This window comes from Aquila chrysaetos, chromosome 16 (assembly GCF_900496995.4).
Source record: "Aquila chrysaetos chrysaetos chromosome 16, bAquChr1.4, whole genome shotgun sequence".
In the NCBI taxonomy this organism is placed as follows: Eukaryota; Metazoa; Chordata; class Aves; order Accipitriformes; family Accipitridae; genus Aquila; species Aquila chrysaetos.
Genome location: NC_044019.1, coordinates 11,263,008 through 11,285,419, shown reverse-complemented (window position 1 = coordinate 11,285,419; position 22,412 = coordinate 11,263,008). Strand labels below are relative to the sequence as shown.

Genomic DNA, 22,412 nt, shown 5'->3' with positions numbered 1-22,412 from the left:
GTGATAATACAAGGGCCCATAGCCTGAGCAGTAACCCAGGAGAAGAAACCAAGAGAAACCAGGTTTCCTGTTCTACCCCTCTTCTCACTCTGAGATGGTTCAAACTCATATCTTCTCTGCAGAAAACCTTAAACATCATACTCAAAGTCTATTTGACCAAGGGTTCTTGATACCCCACCTGAAGCTGAGACGTGGTGCCAAAACCAGAGGGACAGTGACAAAGGAGGAAAAAATAGGCCATGATCATGTGACCACATGATTAGGGCACTCAGCTACATCAAAACTGTCCTATTCTTGTGCCTTGCTTCAAGGCTTATTTTTGTACCTCCAGTTAAATGGATCAACTACATGAACTGTTTTCCAGATCAGTTCTCCTTCTATCATGACTCTGTAAGTTTTAAATTCCTTTCCATGCATGGTGCAGTAATACCATACCAGAGGACGTATTGGCAAAGACTTGAGAAATGACAAATATTGACCTGAACAATTTCATGCTAGAAAAAGACTGACCCGGAGCTCCTAGGTTGGTGCTCTAAGCTCTTGTCTTTTATAAATAAATATGGCAGGCATTTCCTGTAAAAGAAAAGTGGCTACAACTTTATTTTGTGAAAGACTGAATCCTGTCAGCATGTGATAACCACGCTTAGAACATGTTGACTAACATGTAGCTATAACCTGCCAAGTCTAAATCCTCAAAGGATTTAGGTGATGGAATGGCTAATATCTTAATCCTGATGAGGAGTATGTGAATGAGCACTCTAGGTGTCTGGAGAATTTCTCAGTCAAAGAAGAACTGCCTATGTAATTTAGTCCTAAGTTAAGCCCCCTTTTTCCTTATGCAATAGGTGGGAACAGTTCACTGACTCAGAACGGGATGCATAACACCCATCTCACTGAACAAGGAGCCATGTTGGTGGAAAACAGGGAAATGCTGAAGTCAGCCATAAACCCCAGTCCCCTTTGGTGCTTACATTCCTTGCTGAGCATTTCTTCCACTTAAGAACCTCAACCCAAGATACCTCCATGAAAGCTGGACAACTACCTTTGCCTTAAAAATAACCAGATCAGGAGCACCTTTTTTAAAAAATTATTTTTCTAATGTAATTTCTGGCTGTGCCTACCACGTAAGCAGATTGAGTACTTGATCGCAGAGCTGAAGGATGCCTGTGTGAAGAGATTCAAGCCCCCACTCCCAAAGAGGTCCCCAAGAGACTGATGGCTTTGGAGGAGAGGGTTCTGGGAAGCCTCACCATATCTAGAAGTTGCTGCAGTGTCTGCAGTTTCTTTCAGATCTAAGATTTTAATTCTTTTCTCATTTAACTTTGTGCGTGACCACTAGTGATGCACAAAGAAGTAACTTAGGGCAGTGTTTAACCATTTTCCATTTCCTGTTAGTCTTTCAGTATCACAGATAATATAATTAGGTAAATGCATTCACATCATTATAATTGATACTGATCAGGTGAGAAAAACGCCTCCATAAGTCTTAATAATAGGCCAGAATTTGGTCTCTCCAAACACATCTATAGGAATCTCAGCAGGCATAGAATCACAGAATGTTTATTCTAGCATAAGAACTTTTGTAGCAGAGCAAAAGAGTATAAACGTATTTTGGTCTGTTAATTTTTCTCAAGGAAACAGCAGGGCCTTTTATTTGCTTAGCAAATACATCATTCCCAAGGAAATTCTAGCTGCATTGGTTTATTTAGCAATTGCACAATGCCATGTTATGGATGATTATAAAAATAAGTGTCTCTCAATTGTAAGAATATTCAAGATAATTTACTATTTGATAATTTGGGAACTGACCTAATTATTAAAAATATTTCTGGATGCACCTTACTAAGTCTATATCCAGCTGCCAATCCACATATGCAATTATCATTACAATCAATTTATAAAAGTTAGTATTTGACCCAAAATATAAAGTCAGACAGAGAATGTGTGTGGGCCAATATTCTTTAATCACTCAGGATGTCTGAAAATATTTTCCACAGAGTGTGATTCAAGTAAAGAGGGGTTTGCTGGACACTGTCTAACCACTACTCATCAGATTAGCATTGCGCAATACAAATAACTTTCTTGTTCAATGAATGGCTGAAGATGCTTTTGACTGACATTGCGTAACTCTAAACGTAAGCTTATACTCTAAGTGATTGTTTTATTTTGTGCTTAAATCAACTTGCCAGTATTTTAGTGTTTATTTCACAAACTATAAAGTAGCCTAAGATTATATTTGCATTTGTCAATGTTTTGAAAATGATATGCAAGATAAATTTACATAGGCAATCTGAAGATTTAAAAATGTTGGCTGACAGGGCAGTAATTACTGTACATGAATGGGACTAACTTAGCAAGCTTGTACTCATGCAAGTAATTTCAATTTGAGTGGTCCCATTGACTTAATAGAGCTACTCATACTAATAAAAACTGCCAAGACCAGCCCTGATGGATATAGTATTGACAGGAGAAAAAAACCCATACAAAATGATGGATTGCATGTGTCAGATAAATCTCCCAGTCCTGCTCACATTTAACATCAGTAATTTATATAAATATTTTGCATAGGGTATTAGCAATGCATAGTTAGTTACTGAAAATCATTGCCACATGAATATTCCCTTCTAGTCTCTTTTGCAAGAGAAGTTGCAAGAAATCTTGAGGAATCTGGTATTAGCTCCTGGTAGGTGAAAAGATACTGGAAAAGATTGACCAGTGGTCTGATCTAGCAACTGGAAAATGTAGTGTTTTAGATTTCTGAAAAACCATAACATTCATAATCAGTCCTAATACAAAATGCAACAGGAATAAAATGCTTTTGTAAGGCATAAGTGATACTGAAAACCTGACATTTTAAGACATGAATAATGGTTCTTTTTGATTTGATCTTCAAGGCTATCTTCCAAATGCAGTTATATGTAGCAGTTTGAGGCAATAGTAAATTAAATCAGTCCAGTTAATAGACAGACATTAAATATTTAATGAAAATGGGAAAAAAAAGATATAAAGAAATCTTGTTTAAATGCAACCATCTGTTAAGTGAAACAATAAAATGAGTATAGTTGTTTAAAATATATTATTAGATCTAAACAGAGTATTTTTTCTTTTCCCAATAAAAAAGAGAACTTCTTACCTATCTGATGGATACAGCAAACTGCTAACAGGAAAGCCCATTCTGGTACCCATATCCCTCTGCCAAACCCCATCTTCAGTGGAGTCTGGCACAAGGATGTCGGGTCTGACGTTGGTCAGGAGGAGTAGTTCACCTGTGCTCTGTCGGTCTTATATAATAGGTGACTTTGGCTTCAGTCCCAGATTGATTCAGAGAGTCTAGTAAGGTGAGGTTTGGGGGATTTTAGCAAATGAACAGGTAAACAGAGGATGCTCTTCCTTCCTCAGAAGCTGGCCAATGGTATTTGCATTTTGGGAGGAGTATATGCATATACATACATATATTTTGTTAAGGTTCAATCTAATAAAGAAACATAACATGACTGCAAATCAAACACAACTCCTCCACCAATAACAGGTCCTGGAACAAATTTAATTTGGTGTTGCTTTACAGTTGTGCAGATGGCATGCAAGTAACTATTCTAGGTTTTTCAATACTGTAACTGATGCCAGGCAGCTCCTTGGCAAAAAGATCCTGCTTATTTCTGAAGTCTGAGGAGGTGTGGAGTATTTCCTATGTGGAGACCCAGCATTAGGAAGTCACGCTGTGCCTCTTGGGGCAGCTATCTTCTAAAACGAATGGACTAATAACCTTGAAGGGTCCTGTACTATCACACAGTCACACTGAGTGTATGTCGTGGAAACCCTTCTGTGTGGCACTGACAAGCATTAAACACCTATGTGAGGAACATTAAGCTAGCTTCACCTAAACTGTATCCTACATTTATTAGAGATGGGCTTAAACCTTGAAACCTACTTCTGAATTCTCTGCATATTCTGATTTTGCCTTCTCATGGCAAGTATCAGGAGTAATTTCATCCTTACACCAGCTTTGTAGGAGAAAAAAAATGTTAGATTGATTATGGCCTGCGATCACAATCACATTGTTTCAGTATCATTCCTGTGTAATTCCATTCACATCTATGGACTTATAAGGACTACAAATTAGAGAAACAGGCAATGAATCAGGCCTATAAGGCTTGCCAGTAAATTTTTAACATTTTTTTTTCTGAATATTGGCTTTTTGCAGTTCTACTGGATTATCATTTCAAAAGCAGGAATGAATGTATACTTCAATAAACACAGACAGTATTGCTACTTGATGTCACTTTATCCTTTTTTAGCTTGGCATTGGAGAGGACTAGGATGAGTTGCTCTGGGCAGATTTCTGTCTCTTTCCAAGGTCAATAGACCTTACTTTAATACGGGAAACGGTGGACAAAAACGTTCAAAGTTAGTGAAACCATTCTTTTAAATCTGCTAGGTTTGGTAAAAATGATGCACAGTCCAGCACTTGGTATACACATAACGTTTGCCCTCAGTTGATCTTCAGCCTCCTGCCAGTTTACGAGAATGAAGGTGGCTGATGAATGCAAAAATCTGCATCATAAGAAATGGAATGAGAGCTGCTGCTTAGTGGGGGATTTAGCAAGAGGCACCTGGGAGATATATTTCAGGTGGGGGAGCCACAGGAGAGAGAGAAAAAAAAAAAAGATGTATACTAGTAGGATCTGTAGATATGCAGAAAGGACTTTCTTTGTGTAAAAAGGGACGGTATTATCTTTGGCATGCCTGGTAAGATTCAGTTCAGCAGTCTCTACTGATATTTGTCATTTTTGCTGAAGCAGGGTAAGGAGACAAAGTTGAGAAGGTGTCCTAATTGTAAAATGTGATCACAGCTGGATGCCTAATTCCCTTGGGTTCTTATCAAAAGCCTACCCCACAATTACAAACTCTAAAATATTTCAGTAAAAGAATAGGAAAGTATAATACAATATTCCATTCAGGTGTTACTGAACTGAATGGTGGGTTTTTTTTTTCCATTTATTTCAGTTCAGCCCTTATTTCCACTTTTGTTTAGCACTAAATATATTAGATACTCACTCTATTATTATAAAATAAACAAAAAAGAGTTCCTTTATGAGGTGGATTTGATTTTTGGACTGAAATCAGTGGTAACTTGCTATGGCAAGGTTGGGGTACTTAAGTCAACATATTGGCCTGCTATAGCATGAAACATGTTCCCTGTCAAAATATCCAGGATGTTTAATGAAGTTACATCTTCATAATCAGTAGTAAGCTGTTTACACACCCTAGATCTATGTCTTCATGCTTCAGCAGACCAAGAGAAAAGAAAATACTTGATTTCCTGCCCATAGATCGTTGTTTTATTCTGTGCCAGTACTCTTAATGAATATAAATTCATCTGTACATAGAGAAGACAAATGATATCTTGTTTACGTGACCAGTTAGCTATATTAAATAAATATACACTAGTCTCACTTAAGCAATTAAGCAAGCCACCCAAGAGACTAGGCTTTCAGCAACTAATGTGCATATACCTTTAGCAGTAGGCTACATATGATCGTCAGAAATAGCAAAGCTTACCTCCCTTCTCAGTTACATCCACCTCTGCATGAGGAGAATAACAGAACACCAGGATCCTCTTCTGTTACTTTAAAACATTTGGAGAGAGTTTCTTGTTTCCCATTGGATGTACTAGAGCAAGGGACTACTGATAAAGGGAGGAGTTTTCTGAGGGGGCAATTAGTGCTTTTGATACTCATATGGTGAAAGTGAGGAGGGTGTCTGTAGCTAGGATAACTAGGTCTGTCAGTGGGGTTAAGGCTGTTTTTTCCTTTGCCCTGTCTCTTTTACTGGAGTTGTTGCTAAGCAGAGTGCTAATATCAAACATTTCTTTCTTTTTCTAAGACAGTTTTTAGTTTTCACTCATTATAACTCTTTGTGACTAGAACAATGCATGTCAAACTTGAATATGCTGCTTCACTAAGCATGTACCAGTGCACAGTATTATGTAGCTGTTGTGAAGGTTGTCCCAGTTGTATTTGAAGGTGTTCTTCAAAAGGTGTTGCTCAGAAATATTTCTCAAATCTTTACATATTCTGGAGTTGTTATGATTGCTTCTGCTCAGACTGAAATGTTTGATCTCCAGGGAGCAGTGATATTCAAATGATGTTCAGCTTATCCAACCACACAGCCTCCTTCTCTTCCTCCCTCTCCACCACAGGGAGTGGGTGAAATTGGTAATAAGAAAACAGGTACAGAAGAAATTCAGGTCACTCTGTTAGGTGGGTTATGAAATTTTGAAAGTTATCAGGCTATGAGATTTTACTGATCGCTGGGGGAATCATATCTGTAGATGAGAGTATCATGAAAACCAGAAGGGTTTAAGTAAACATGTTTATTAGCCACATGGGTGGTTGCTCCAAGTGGTTCTTGTAGATTAAAAAAAAAGTAGTTGGAGGACTTTTGAGTTTCCCAGATGGTACAGTGAAAAAAGCCTACCTACGTAGATAGGGAGGAGCAAGGTGTCCTCTTCAGTTGTATGACGGGTAAGAAACCTCAGAAGCAATTTTCAAGTATTTTAATAACAGAAACTTACGTAGCTGTCTTTATTGTTAATGTACACCAGGAATCCACTAAGGGACCACAGTTTTGGTATTGCCTGGCACTAAAACAAAGCACTTTTGTTTGTAGGAGGGAATGTTCAGGGAGGTGTTGAAAGCATTTCTGTTTCTTTCCCACATTTTTGTCTGTTTTTCTCAGTTTTAATGCTGTGTGAAACCCAGAAGGTTTTCTTGACATCCCAGTGTCAAATAACATATAAATTAATTTAGAATAGATTTGTAAAGTTGATATAGACCAGCTCATGTTATAGGAGGTTATTGGAAATTAATTACAACGGCCAAGGATCCAGCTTACACATATACTTCTGACTCTTATTTTGATCTTGTATCAAAAATCTATACCAATGGATCAGTCACTAAAAGTACCTCTTGTAAACAGTAAATCCAATATATGTTATTTGACCCATAATTCTGACAATGTATATTATCTCTCCAATTCTCTTTTCTTCCTAGTTTCTTGCACAGAAATAGGGACAAAATTTGAGATGTTGATTATACCCATTTAATGCAAAATTTCAAATGCCAGATAAAATGTGGATATCATATATACTATAAATACTATAATTACAACCTGAAAGTAGATCTTATAATATGAGGGTGGCAAAGGCAAGCATCCAGAAAGTAGGAAGTGGTAGTATTAAGGCTATTAATGAAACCTTCTGTGTTCAAATTACAACTCCACTGGTGTTGTGAACTTCTACCTCCTTACAAGTGTGATAAACCAGAGGTAGCTGGGACCCGGGTAAAGCTGCATTGTGCTTCAGAGCTGTAAAGTCCTTGCCTGCCATGTGAACTGAGAAAATGGATGAATAGTTGGATTGGTTAGAGAAGAGAATATTTATTGTGGTGTGGATAGTAATGTAAAGTAATGACAGTCTGCAATTATCATAAACCAAGTTAGCATTAATCTAAGCACAGGATCCAGCACACCCTTTCAACCTAGCTCTGTAGAGGTTTAGTTTCTGTCCTTGGCTTGCTCTGCTCATGCTTTTCTCACCTTTCTCTGATGGCCTCAACTGTGCTTTCCTTCCATCAGTCTACAGGTGACTCACCAGGGTTTTGCTTTCCAGTCCTACCCAGGGATTCATGCTCACTCTCCACCCTTTTTTCAATGGCCTGTTAATTTCCCCCTAATAAATACATGCTCTGCCACTGTGGAAGAAACTGGTGGACACACTCTGTCCATAGGCTCCTTTCCCTGGTTCTTGGAATAGGTGATGCAGTCTGTTTTCTCTTTAGTATAACGTGTCACACCACTTGAGAAATCTCAGAGACGTTTCTCCATGGAAAACAAAGCTGCGCACAGCTTTCACCTCACTGTGAAAAGCATGTGGAGATAGTGTTAAACTCTGACAGTGAATGGCAGATGAGCTTTTTGCTGTATATGGTTATTAGCGCTTTTTAGTTTGCTACAGTAACTTTAGCACTGGTTATGCAAGGTACTAGGGAGTATGGAAGAAAAGTCTGGCTGTAGAGATTAGATCATCTAAATGGAAAACAAGTGAGAGCTAAAAGTAGTGAAGGCTAGAAGAAATTAAGTAAATTGCCTCATTTTTCAGTAACATTAGTCATAGTTCCTTAATTACAGAGTGACACATTAAGTGCACAGTTGTGCTGTCTTCCCTTTTCTTGATTCTGTTTTAAAGGATCTGGAAAAGGAGCCTGTAACTGGTATCTTGAACAGTTGGCAGGCAAGGAACAGCAGAGCTCTTGCTCTGCTCACCATAACTCAGGGGAATGAAAGATGCAAGAAAAATAAATGAAACTCATGTCTAATACCTTGGCAACAATGGCTTCTCTGCATTTCAAATTGAATTAATGACATGTGGTCATTCATGTTCTGGTTTTCAAATGTAATATCTCTTCTTAAGTGCACAGCTTGCTTGACTTCTACATGGTCAGTATGTAACCCAGGTGAGCTCAACACCTTTCTTATTGTAATTCTTGCTCCTGGGCTTTAACTATGTGAGTACTCAGCTGTACTGGCTGAATCATTTTTTTGTCTAATTGCCATCCTGTAAAAATATCTGGAAAAAATTTAATAGCTTTGCTGCCAGAAAGCTACCATGCCTTGTCTTATCTCAGTATTTTTGACTGTTGGGTGCTTTTTTTTTTAGAGTTGGGAAAATGTATATATGTATGTGGTGAATTATTTTTACCAGGTTTAATGTCCTTAGGTTCATTGTGCACTTAATTCAGCTGAAAGCACAACTTTTCCATTGTATGTGCTATCTGAAAACTCAGCTGGTAGATTTTTCAACTTCAGTATTTGCTCGGTTCTCACAGTTTTAAGATGGTGTTTATAGCTCTCATTTGGTTTTTCTGGCTGTATTTCAGTTTTCTTTTCCTCTTCTGCATAGTGCTGAGTATGCCTTTCTGGACTAATATCACCACTGATGCTTTGTTATCTGTTTGGCATTCACTGTCCTATATGTCATTGTGCTTTTGCTTTGCCTGTGCATCTTTTCTTCATTTCATAAATTGCTTATTCTGTGTGATACTAATAACATATATGAGCCAAATCTGGCCTTTTGAATCCTTGGTGGGAGACTTAGATATAGTTCATTTTTTCCTTTGTTTTTCTTCTCCACAAGCTTGGCATAATTATTTCTCCTGCCCCAGTAATTGCATGTAGCCCCTCATTGTATTAATTCTTTTTTTCCAAAGCACCCTCAAGTTTTCATTTGCATTTCTTTGGCTACTTCAGAATCTGCTGTTGAACACATTTTGGTGTATTTTTTCCTGTATTAAGACACATTCTCAGTGATACTTGGTGAGTCATTTCTGCATCTGTTCTATGAAAAACTGTTCAGATTTGAGTATGCTTATTAGTGCTGCGCATATCCTCAATGCTTGACAGACTAAATTTATGCCCATATTGGTAGGCAACTTTAAGTTCAGACTGAAGACTGTATGTGGGGACCAGGATCTAAGTTTAACTCCTGTCTGGAGTGCTGACTGAGTTTAGAGGCTCAGCTGAACTTCTGCCTAAGGAGTCAAGCTTATCATCCCTTATTCTCCTTGTCTGCCCTATTCTTCAGATTAACGGAAGTTACCTGGCTTTGTCGTGAGCAGACAAACAACAATGCAACAATTCAGTTTTCAGTTCATGGGTCTTCTGCTCCCTCTTTCCCTCTCTATCATCAATAGAGAGTATGAGACAAACTACACATTGAGAAAAGTCTTACGCAAACTGACTCCTGGAATAGCCCAATTTGCAAATAAAAGCACAATATAGTTTTGTTGTGGGCTACCAAGTGTGCAGCAGAGTCCATCTGTTTTGTGATGGCTGATGCTAATGATCAGTGCAGACGACCACAGCAGTTCCTCCCACTGCTCTCCTCTGTGACACCTGTGACATCCCGTTCTACCCCATTAGTTAAGACGTGGTTCCCAAGAAGTTCAAACCCACCTAAAGCAGAGCTGCTGCTATCTCCTTTTCCCCTGCAGTGGCTACACATGACCACTCCCTCCCTGGCACTCTTATGACTCCCACAGAGAACCGGCTCAGTGAATGACCCGGCTCCAAAATTTCATCACCATTTTGTGCAAGATTATCCACCATGAGTTTAATGATTTTCTAAAGTTTTGACAACTACAGGAATCAATTAGTTTTTGTGGTTTATGATCTATTGCTTCTCAAAATTCTTGGGTACATGAACTGAAAACACATCTTTTATAGCTAACATTTGCTGCATGAAATTTTTTGGAGGGAGCTTCTAGGACTTCATACAAGCCCTCCTTTTCTTCTTGTAGCACATTTAGATGCTGCAGTAGCACCTGTAAGCCTTTTCCCTTTCCTACTAATTCTGTTTCAATCTTTCTTTTCCTTACTTATTCCTATTTCAATTTCAGAACTCCTCTTTAATGTTTAAAAATCACCATGAGATCGTTAAATGCTCTTCTGTCTGCTCAGGGACAGGGAATCAGTGTTCTAGTTTAATTCCTTTTTCTATATATAGTCATCTTTCATCAAATCCTTCCTAAAAGTAGGATTTTCTGAATCCCTAGGCATTGTCCTGTACATAAGACATCACAAGGGCTGCCATATTCATGGGGGAGAAGGGCTGTGAGCTGTGCAGCTGTGGCTATATTACCCTGTTACAATGCTCTCTGAATGCTATCTGTCAAAACACTAGTAAGGACTAGACATTCAAAACACAGTCCAGGCTGATGGTGAGTTCAGCACCTGCTCGCTGAGTATGTTCTGCAGCCAGCAAACAGAATAAGAGATGCAAAGAATGGATGTGAATTTGGTGTTATTTCCCTTGCCCCAGTCTAATCAGACAAAGAAGCTAGGCAGGAATAGGGGTAAGCAAGCTCCTGCTTTCCACAGACTGCAACATCATCCTTTAAGACCAACCAAGAATTATGGGACATCAAAGTGCTGCCTGCCACTACTGGAGTAGGTAAAGCAGTTGAACTGAGTTTAAAACCACTTGCAACTCATTCAAAGTACTTAGGAGACAAAAGCTGGGTATTTCTGCTTATGTCTGAGTATGAATGTGGATAAGACACAATTCACAGTAAGAATCTTGAAGTTTCTCTGACTGCACTGTTTGACTGCTTCTAGTTGCAGCAAAAGGTTTCAAAGTAATAGAGCAGTATTACTTACTGTTACTCTTTTACTGCTGAGGTGAGTTTTAATTTTAAGTATTGTTCCCTACAAACAGAAAGAACATGCAAAGCAATTCGCACTTGGTTTAAATTAATTGCCATTCTGCATATGGTATTTAACAACCAGTCAAAGCAAAATGTTGATGGATCTCATGCAGTCAGGCTTTGCTCTGGGAGAGGCTGCAAGTCACCCGTTCTATTTATTATTTGCACATTGTAACCTTTTGATGTATGCACGTATATGCATGCTGCTCTGCTGGTTTACCATAATTAATATATTGCAGCTGCTGAAGGAGATGATCCTGATAGCTGTAAGGGGGTTTGTTTCTTCACTTCTAGTTTCAAATTCCCCAAGAGAATTTGAAATGAACCAGGCTTCACTTCTTCTCATTTCTGTGGCATATGTCTCTAAAGAAGGCGGCAGTTTCCACAACTTTAGCAATTTTATTTCATCCAAACTCAACTGTATTTTAGGACCACATTCAACAATCGTGCTGACTGATCTGTAGAAACATTGCAAAGAACAGTAAAAACTATTCTTGCAGCTTTCTGAACATAATGAGCAAGATTCTCATCTCATTTACATTCTTGTATGTCATAGCCAAAGGTACTCAGGTACCCTGCTTACAGATAAGAAGCTTGAGGATCAGATTAAATGCAGATAGTGTGGTATTAAAGTGGTTTAGTTAAGACAGGAGGCTATACAATGCTGAAGAGGTGCTCTGAGATCCTGAAGGTCATCATCTAAATACCTGCCCATCACAGGCTCTTTGTGAAACTCATGTCACTATACATACGATCTCTTTAAATTTGTGAGTTAAGGTATGAACTCTTTGGATCCTATGTAGGAAGGGTAGACTTGAATATGAAAACCAGTCCCTGGGAACAAAAATCTTGCTGCCATCTCATTGCTGAGCTTGTTGGTTCTCTTTCAGTAAACAGCAGGCAATGGTGTGAAGGGGTACACACTGCTTTTTTCTTCACCACTCTATTTTTTCTTTGCTGATGGATTTCCATGCACCTCAGCTGCATATTCTACAGCAGCCCTCACCCCTTTGCCTAACTCTTCAATCCCATTGTTACCCACAGACAGCAAACAGCCTCCTCTGCAACTCCAAGCTGTTTGTACTCACCGAAACGTCCTGCCAAATGGCCTTCCAACTTCCTTTTAAACTCAACCTGTGCTGCTTGCAACACCTACTTGTACTCCAGTATTCACCCTGCCTATTGCTTCGTAAACGCCTCCACACATGAGCACTTCATGCTTTCTGCCCCTTCATGGAAATAAGATCCTTGGACATATGTTTGCCGTGTACTCCTGAAGCAGCCTGTCAATCACTGTTTCTCGCTGCAGAAACATGTCTTGCCATTCTGAAAAGGGGAAGTGAAGAGGGGCATAATATGGGTATAAAAGAAGCAGAAATACCAGGAAAGGGACTGGAGAAGCAGAAATACAGTTGTGTTCCATAAAGATGTGTCTTCCAGCTCTGATAATAACAATTCCTGTGTGCAGCTTATTGTAGCTCAAGTAACTACTCAAACCTGTTAACTCTAACTTCTTTTGATAGCATCTAAGTCATGAGTAAATATTAAAGTAGTTTATTAAATAGCATTGCATATAGAAGTGCTTGAAATTTCCCATCATAATGAAAAAAGGAGGCTACAGATCATTTCATTACATGTTTCTTAGGGTATCCCATATCCATACTATCCTGAGATAGTGTAGCTCATTGTCTATGTAGAGCATAATATACCATATACCCAGTGCTGAGGACTAAGATGAAGTGTGTTAAACAACCTGTCAATCTCTCCTAACCCATCTGTTGATAGGGTAGGTAAAGCAGCTGAACTGTTTCAAACCACTTGCAACTCATTCAAAGTACTTAGGAAACAAAAGCTGGGTATTTCTGTGTATGTCTGAGTATAAATGTGGATAGGACACAATTCACAGTAAGAATCTTGATGTATATTGCAAGAAACATTATTAGAAAAGATATCAAAATAAATTGGCTATAATTCAGAATCAAAGTAGCAGTGTGATCATTAACAGGAATCTGGTGGGGCTAAGGTCTCTTACAAAAGTGGCTATGGCAGTCTGCTGAGAGTCAGGAGTCCCTGAATTTATTTTCAACTTTATGATTTCCTTGCAGAATGCCAATGTGCAAAATTCCTCTGTGTGGGTGATTTCCCTTCTATCTTTTGCATGTCTAAAAGAATTTTATTATAAATGTCTCTACATTTACATACTAGTATGATAGGAACTTGATACTGGTTGCTACTGGAGTAAAAAACCCTAATTACTGAAAATTGCTAATTTAAAATGCTAACCTTTTTTCCCAGATTTTGGTGTGCAGAGGGTAGGAATGGGCTCTTCCACCTGCAATGACTTTGTTATATCTTGGCACTAGGAGCAAATTAAAGTAGCTTTCAGGTTGTCCTAATCTGAGCAAAGGAACTAGTCCTCTCTTGTTCTACTCGTGGAAGTGGTGTTTCACCTCCTGCTTTGACTGTATTGAGTATTGCTCAGATGAAGCCAAACATCTGCTCTGCCATGTCCTTCCATACATGGAGGCATATGCAATGTCTTATGTCTATCCTTATGAGTCACAGGTCAGTATCACAGCAGCCCTCAGTTTGGTACAGTGGTGACATTTCCAAAGATAATTTCAAAGTAATGTTTAAAGTTTCAAGCCACAAACTTGGCCATCTCAAGGACTTTTTAGGCACATTTTATACATTTGAGAGATAAATTGACTTCTTTTCTGCTCCCTTGCAAGTTGATAAGGAGTTTTTCCATTGTATTCAGTTTGAACATAATCATGTCAACTGTGAGGGAACCTTTTGGGACTCTTGTATGTAATAAAACTTATTGTTGGATTAACACACCTTAATCATGAAGGCGAAGGTGGTCTCAACCACAGAGCATGGTGTATATACACCCTGGACAATCCAGTGTTTTTTTCCAAAGTGCTGCTTTGCTCCTAACAGAAACAACATCCTGTATACATCAAGATCAAAGACAAATAGGACTTTGGGAAAGAATTTCCAGTTTGACCACTCATGAACAGTTAAATGAGATCATTCTGTACATCAGAGACATTAGCTGTACCCAAGAAGACATCTGGCTCTAGAATTATTTGGTACAATATTTGTGGATCAAACCCATATAAAAGTTCTGAATGGAGCAAAACCTTTGGTATATTATATTTTGAAACCAAGTAGAAGAGAAGAGAATGTCAGGAAACTCTTATGGTTGTTCTTTTGGGTGTACCTGCTAATTAGTCACTCTTCTACCTAATATTTGCTCATAAAGATAAAGGAATGTAAGTATATTTATGCATGTAATTTAGTCAGTTCTACACCAAAACTTATTTAAAAAATCATTTTCCTCAGACCTTTTTTATTCAATGGCCCTTGAATGTTAATGTGGGAAAGTTGTTCTTGTGGGCTTACAGGCAGGAAGATTAGCTGAATTGATTTAGCAAAGAACACCTTGGGAAAAGAACTGTGTTTGGGTATTTTTTCTGTAGTCCAGAGATCCAGATAATGAAAGTGATGACAAAGATCTATGCAAATTCATATTTTTCTTAAATTATGCTAATTTGTTAAACCATAAGAATTTGCACTTGTATTTTAGCGATTAACCTTAGATATCCTCTATTCACAGCTGGGTAAGAATTTAACATATGTAGAACATTATTCATCTCCTGCTGAAATCAATGAAGAGACTTCTATGGAAGCTTGTACAAATTTTATGAATCCTTTAATAATGTATACTTTGATAATGATTGTATCCTTTCACATGCTGGCTTACTAAGTGGGCAAAAAACTTCCTATTCCAAGACAATGTATAATGCAGAATTGTGGAAGCTGAATGACTGCATATCTACTGATATGAATTAGTATCTTGAACCATCAGTTATACATTAGCCAGAACATGACCGACTGTAGTTTTGATTTGTTCCTGAATCTTTCTTATATCTTTACCTTACAGCACTGCCAGATGTGATTACACAACATTTTCCATGCTAAGACCCTCTTTCCAATTGCTATGATTTGGTCAAGCTTTTAATCATTTAGTTGAGATTTTACAGACTTTTGATCTACTTGTGCCAAGTATTTTTGGAAGGAGGAGCAGGAAGTATTTCAGTCAGAATGATCCAGCTGTTTAGAAAGTGGCAAGAATAAATTGCTTGATATATCATTTAACAAATCAATGTGTTGCAGGATAAGGGAATTTGGGGTGACCTTGCTTCTGTTTTAAAAGCATGTCTTGACAACTACACTTGAAAAGCAAAACACTGTTCATTAGAATTTACAAGAATTCAAGCTGTTCATGCAACTGCTGATGCCATCCTAGGTTGTTACATTTAGCACGGAGAGATCCCAGTATTTCCATTGTGTGGTAAAACATTCAATGGATGCCAAATCAAACTCTTAATTCTGTAATTCAGCAGAAAAGTAAACTAGATACTGGGAAACAGAATCAAACCTTTCTGATAAATACGTGTTTGCTTTGCTAATAAGTTGGAGTTTTTTTCCCCCCAACACTAACGTAAAACAAGAACAATAGGTAAGTTGGTGTTGGTTTTATCCAGATGAGAACTACTTCCACTCTGTTGATTTGGTATAAGAACGACCACAGTAGAAGACAGGAAATGTCCATCCAACCCAATACTCTATCTGTGGCCATGGCCAACATAGCACGTCAAAGAAAGAGCTTAGCAAGTGAGAAAATGAATGGGATGTTATAACTATTTGTATAAAGAATTCTTTTCTGTACTGTTCTGGGCAAGCCATGGAAAGGACGTCATGCTTCTGAATTTTATTTGTCTTGGAGGTGGTGTGCGGACATCCTTGTACCTCAGTCTCCTTTAAATGACGTTGCTTGCTGGAGTTTAAGAAAAGTGTCTGTCTCTAGTCAGCTTTGTCCATGTCCGTCCCCGTCCCCCCCCCCCCCCTTTTGATAGCTGCTGTTCACTTCGTGAACACTGACTACTGTCCTAAAACTAGCAGAGCAGGGGCCACACTACTACTGACATGACTAGCAAAATCCCAGTTTCAGGCAGTTGTCTGTTTCCTTTAAGCTTCATAAATAGCACAGGTAACCTTAGATGCCTATTACTGTTCTCTCTCTCCTCTCTTCCGTGTCTTTATGTTACCTTTTATCTCTAAGAATTCTCATGTTTCATGTTTGTACAGCACAGCAGAGAGTAATTGTATGCCATTCTACTACACCACCATGACTTAATAAATATCTAGATAAATAATAATAGGACAATGCAGAGAGATCTAAACAAAATTAAACTCTAATCTAGTTTGGCAAAGCATGTATCTGCATATTTCAAAGAATTGATTCAGACCATAGTATATTATAGTGCCTAGCACAGGAAAATCCTAGTCCATGTGAGTGGTATTCTTAGGTGGTGGGGTAACACTAATGTCAAAGCAAGCATTTAGTTTATTCTGAAATGCATATGTTCTTAAACTACCTTTCTGAATAAGTACGTGGACTGGAATTGGGTATTAAGTGGAATCTGACTTTACAGACATAAGTAATCCCAGTTGTTCTAACACAGCTATTTGTGAGTTTAGAGTTTCATAAATTCTCAAGAAAGTTGCTGAGTTGACAACTAAGAACCAGTACCCCACAGCCCCAAATGAAAATGTTCTTAATGAAATGCAATCAAAAAACTAGAAAAAAAACCCCAGACATGGAGAGGAAAAAAAGAAAAAACAGAGGGAGAGAGAGTAGACAGAGTAGGCTCACCCTTTTCTTGCTACTCATTCCCTCCTATAAAGGAATGTTACTCATGCTGTTGCATGATTTTTACAGAAATATTTCAACCAAAACTCCCAGTCCTTCTGTGTTTCTGTAGCCTTCACATGGCTTCCAAACAGAGTGTCTTGATTACTTATATTGATCTTTTCATCAGAGAGTACATTTTTGATGAGGATTTACTTTATCTACCAGCAATTATTTTACAAGGCTCTGATCTGTCAGCATGTGCATTGTGTTGGAGTAGAGCCAAGACAATGACATTTTTAGGCACAAGGGTGAAGGTAATACAACTCATCCACAATAGCAGTCTCTGTCTGACTGTTTGCTCTGTATGGATTCAGTTTGTGTGACGCCTGTTAAATACCTAAGCCTTTGTCAAAATGAATAGGAGATTTATTATCAGGGATAAAATGACAGCTACTTTCAACCTTTGCAGAACTCAAGGGCAAAGCAGTTTTTCCAGTTAGAAGGAGGACTTTGTCCACTACCAGCAACTAATGATGTCACACGCATGGATAGAAGTGGAGGACCCTGAAACAACCTACCATGAAACCAGATTCAGTAAAACAACCACCACTGCCCCAAACACACCAATGTTAATACCAGCAGGACCAATCTTTCCTGCTGGGAGCAATCCCTCAAGACCCAGGAGCTTTTCTGGGATGTGTTTACAGGTAAAATACTGACTGCTTGTTTAGTATTTGTCTACATGGTTGTTACATAGGTATATGTCTTCTATGCAGTGTATAGACATGTAAATGTAACACTACAGTATGCTCTACTTGAAGTAAAAAACCAACGTTGCACCAGTACAGCTAGTGGGAGTCAGTCCTACAAGTCCCTTTTACATCTAGCAACATATATATATTTCTATATATATTTTGTGGTTTAACCCCAGCCAGCAACTAAGCACCACGCAGCTGCTCACTCACTCCTCCCAGCCCCCCCCCCCCCCCAAGTGGGATTGGGGGGGAAAATCTGGAAGAGAAGCAAAACCCGCGGGTTGAGATAAGAACGGTTTAATAGAACAGAAAAGAAGAAACTAATAATGATAATGATAACACTAATAAAATGACAACAGCAATAATGAAAGGATTGGAATGTACAAATGATGCGCAGTGCGATTGCTCACCACCCGCCGACCGACACCCAGCTAGTCCCTGAGCGGCGATTACCTATGACCTTCATTTGAGAGAGAGAGAAGGCTGGGTAGACCTCAGAAAAGCAATGGCACAAGTAGCTCCAGATTGATTACTGAAAATAAGAGGAAAAAATTTCATTGAAATAGCAAACAACGATAGACAACAAATCTGCACTTTCCCTGTAGATCCTTTCCCCTTTGGGATCCTTGTGCACTAACCACAGAAAGTACTCTTAACGTGAGAGTTCATATATATCAATGCAGATTGCCTAACACAGCTGCAATATGAGTCACATCCTAGATTACACACAACTTTTTGGGAGAAAGGAACAAAATAACCTGCTGCCTCAAGCAGAACACTCTGTTTGCTATTGTATTGTACAAAAGTTTGACAAGATAGACCAATGATGTTCTATGCATCAACTGATAGGTGAATAAATAAAATGCACAGCTGTGAAAAACTTCCTGTGTGATTCTGAAAGCAGCTAGCTATATTTCCTGGAGACTAATAAGATAGTTTCTTCAGAAAAGTGAAAACTTATGGATTTAATTTAAAATATAGATACATATTATTGTTTTTAAAAAAATGCTTCAAATACATATTTTGAAATTTCAAGAAAACATACATGTCAGTAAGAATGAAACAGTAGCCTATATCATGAAACAGAAGAGATGCAATATAATCATCAGTACAAATATGCACTAAGCTGCACGATACAACGGATATTAAGAACAAAACAAAGAATAAATAACAAGACAGACATAGCCTCGAGAAATATAAGCAAGGATAGAATTGCTCTTTTGGTAAGGTGGCAAACAGGCTGTGCTTGCATACATTCTGCTATTTCCTTGTAAGCGACCTGTTTGATCTTGACAGTCATTATTTTTGCAGTCAGGATAGCTGAGTTCATTGGTATGACACATCAGATTCTCACCAGTACCAGAACACAGTCTGGCACACCTTACGGAGAGGAATATGTAGAGCTTTGAGCCTTTCCTATATTGTCCTGATTCAGCCCATTGTCTGAACTAACAGAATGTTCAGCCTTGCCTGAAGGCCCTGTGAACAGAGCAGAAATGTGCACCAGGCAGAGACAGGGGAGCATCTGCTAAGGCACACTGTAAAATGCAGTACCTATGCAACTTTGCTCTGCCAGGCAACTGGGATCAGTCAGCAAAAACTTGCTGATAAAAAGAGAGGTTGGAAAAAGGACATATTTTCAAAAAACAGCTGGAGACATTTTTCTCTCTTTTAACCTTTAAGGAAGCTAAAACCATACCAAATCCCAGTGACGTTAGAAAATGGACTTTATGGAGAATGGTGGGGTAGGTTTCTTTGTTCACCTGTGTATAAATACTGTGTATTTATACCACCTGTATAAATACTGCATGGTGTGTGCTTTGCCACAGAGGATATAGGAGGGAGGCAGGGCATTGCCATGCCCTTGCCGCAGGGGCCAAGGGATGCTGGCCCTGGGGCTGCAGCAGGGCCACAGCAGCGCTACCAGGGCCTGGGAGTTGTTGGGGGGCAGTTTGCCACCAGCGCTTTTCCACCCTTTACATATAATCTTGGGTATGAGTTAACAGGTTACCTTGCTGAGGCAGATTAGCTTGTGCTCCACTAAGTCATTTTGGGGTGGAAACCCTATGATTTAATTTGTGGTGCCTGCTTGGAAGGGAGGATGGAGTTGTTCCACCCCAAATTCCTGTAAAAAAACCAACCAAACAAAAAAAGGAGCAATTAAAAGAAAGGGGAAAATAAAGTCCCAGGCCTTTCAGGCACAGTTTTGGTTGCTGTCCCATGAGCAGAAGCACAGCAGACTTGCCAAGTCCTCTCAGAATAGGTTTCCCACAGAAGTGGGAGTAGAGCGCTGCAGGGACATACCTCACTGCATTTCTGCTGAAGTGATGGTGATGGTGAATTGCCATCCCTGGAGCTGCAGGCGCACTGCCTGTGTGGTATAGGGTGCTGCCTGGGTGGTGCCAGTCACCCCTCCGTCTGGGGGGGGGACTGCGCTGAGGTAGACTATGGCCGGCAGCCCCCACGAAGGGCAGCACTTTCTCTGGGAGGCAGGCCACACCTCGCCTTTAGGCAGACATCATCCTCGGGGGCTTTACCCAGCCTCGATGACAGCCAGGGAGTGTGGCACACCTCAGGCCGACCGCCTTAGCTGCTCAGCTGCCAGCTACCCAGGAGCATGGCGTTTCCTGCTGCTGGTGCCCCACGTCCTGCAGGTTTAAGATCACATACCTGAAGGCCACCTGGGGAAGGGCATCCTCTCTGTTATATTTCTCAATATTTCTCAGGAGGACACTCCTGGACCTTGTTGAGTTTGGGGTTAGGCCCGGGGAAGGACACAACTTCCTTCTGCCCAGCCCCTCACAGCTCCTGTGCTGCCACCTTTTTGAAGCATTGTCTTCAACGGTTTGTGACAGCTGTGATGGTGTTTGTAGTGGGAAAAGCCCTATGAAGGCAGTGGGTGGTTGTTCTCTTTCCTCCCTCCCAAAATGCTCTTACATCATGGATGAAAAAGTTGTGGCACATTCAGGTAAATTTGTTTCATCCCATACTGTTTACTCTGAGCCCTTGTAAAAGGAGTTTTCAAAGAGCCATGTGGGGCACAGTGTGGTTTGATTCTTTACTATTTAATGGCATTTGTGACTAAATTCTGTGTGAGAAATTATTTGTAATGCATTGCATTAATTCTGTCTTTGATATAAGCTTTTAAAAAACACAGTCGCCAGAATTGAAGCAATTTGCTACTGGGCAGCTTTATCATGGGCAGTTTCTGAATGCTTAGCTTGGCCGCGTCACCAGATCAGATTAATCTCAAATGAGATTTGAGGTTAAAGTGAATTGACAACTTGAAAAAATAACCTGCCTTTAGAAAGATGGTCCCTTCTTTATTGTTGCTATCATAAATGCAAGAAAGATCATAATCCTCATGCTCTACTTTGTGTTTGATTCCCAGCACATGACGGTCTGATGCTCCTGTCATGTGTGCTAGAAAAATCATGGAATAATGCCTGTGTGACCATACCAGAATGAGTGAACCAAGGTAGGAGAAAGTCTCTGTCTTTCTCTGGTAACTTTTGTCTATTTATTTCTAATCCCTGTGTGTTGTTCAAATGTGCTTCCTCAGTTGGGTAAGTGAGGTGTGCTTACTGAGGCATTTGGGATGTTCAGTAATATTTTCAGTTGGGATGGATGAACTGTAAAAAAGAGTCTCCAAGCTATTTTCATAGTTTCCTGAAAGTCTCAGAGATTAGTCACAGCACATATTTGTATTTTCCCGTAAGGTAAATTGAGATCCTGCTAATATCATGTCCACTGTAGTTATGTCAGTGTAATGCTGACAGGTTTTAACTTGTCTCTTGGAGCGCAGGTTAGCTTTGATGGCCTTGTGGCTTAGGATTGCTGTTTTGTGTGAATTTCTGCTTTGGGAGTGCCAAAATGGCTTCTTTGATACTGAGGCAGAAGAGCTCATGAGCTTTGTGAGGTTCACAGGAGTTGAGCAGACTTGAGCTATTCTTCGCACTGTCCCTGTGGTGTACTCTGAGCCTGGAGAGCTGATAACAGGCAGATTACAGTAGATCATGTAGTCCTTTAATCAGCTGAAGTCTTCCTTGTGCCAGATAAGTGGCTGATAATTTAAATCAATTTTATAGTGCAGTTGTGTCACAGGAGAACTTGTAGGAGTTTAAGTATAAACAAAGGTTTGGCCCAGATTTTTGCACAAATATATCTCTGCCATTAACTTATAAAGGCAATCTGTAAGATCAAGTATTCCCATGAGGTGCACTTTTTTATTGTGTTCCCTCCACTACCTGGCTTTTTTGGTGATCCTACAGAAGTCTCCTCTCTTTTCCATGGTGTGATTCAGCAGTGGCTGTGCTGGTTTTATGTAAATACATCTGAGGCCTTGGTCGCTCACTGCTATGGAAGGGCTTCCTTTCATGGGTGAGTTCTTGCACTGGTGGAAAGGCACAGATGAATCCATGTGGTCTGATGACTGAAGTTCATAACGCTTTTTGGTGGCATTCCTCCTTTTCCCTCAAGCCCACTGTTCCTCTCGCAAAGACAGTGACATAAAGGAATTCTTCAGGAAAGAATTTACGAGCAGATCTAATAAATCAATGATAAGCTAACATGGGAAGGGGCTACTCTTTGTTTATGTAAAAAGCCAGATTTTGTGAATTTTCTGCTAAATGTTTGTATTCTGCTGGAAAGCTTGCTTCAGAGATGCCTTTTCTTCAGGACCTCCAGCTTTCT

The 22,412-nt window shown here is 39.4% G+C and overlaps 1 protein-coding gene and 1 long non-coding RNA gene across 2 annotated transcripts in view; one reads left to right on the top strand and one right to left on the bottom strand.

Moving 5' to 3' along the window:
* Positions 1-3,206, bottom strand: part of LOC115352082 (mucin-5AC-like) — a 43,917-nt gene extending 40,711 nt beyond the window's left edge. Inside the window, exon 1 of the mRNA XM_030039745.2 lies at positions 3,134-3,206. Within this exon, the coding sequence (XP_029895605.1) occupies positions 3,134-3,206 (73 nt within the window). The remainder of the gene's footprint in view (positions 1-3,133) is intronic.
* A 14,296-nt stretch (positions 3,207-17,502) lies between these two features.
* LOC115351739 lies at positions 17,503-21,714 on the top strand. The gene is made up of 3 exons (XR_003926887.2): positions 17,503-17,672; positions 21,112-21,198; positions 21,526-21,714. It is a non-coding gene; the product is annotated as an uncharacterized LOC115351739 (long non-coding RNA).
* The last annotated feature ends 698 nt before the right edge of the window (positions 21,715-22,412 follow it).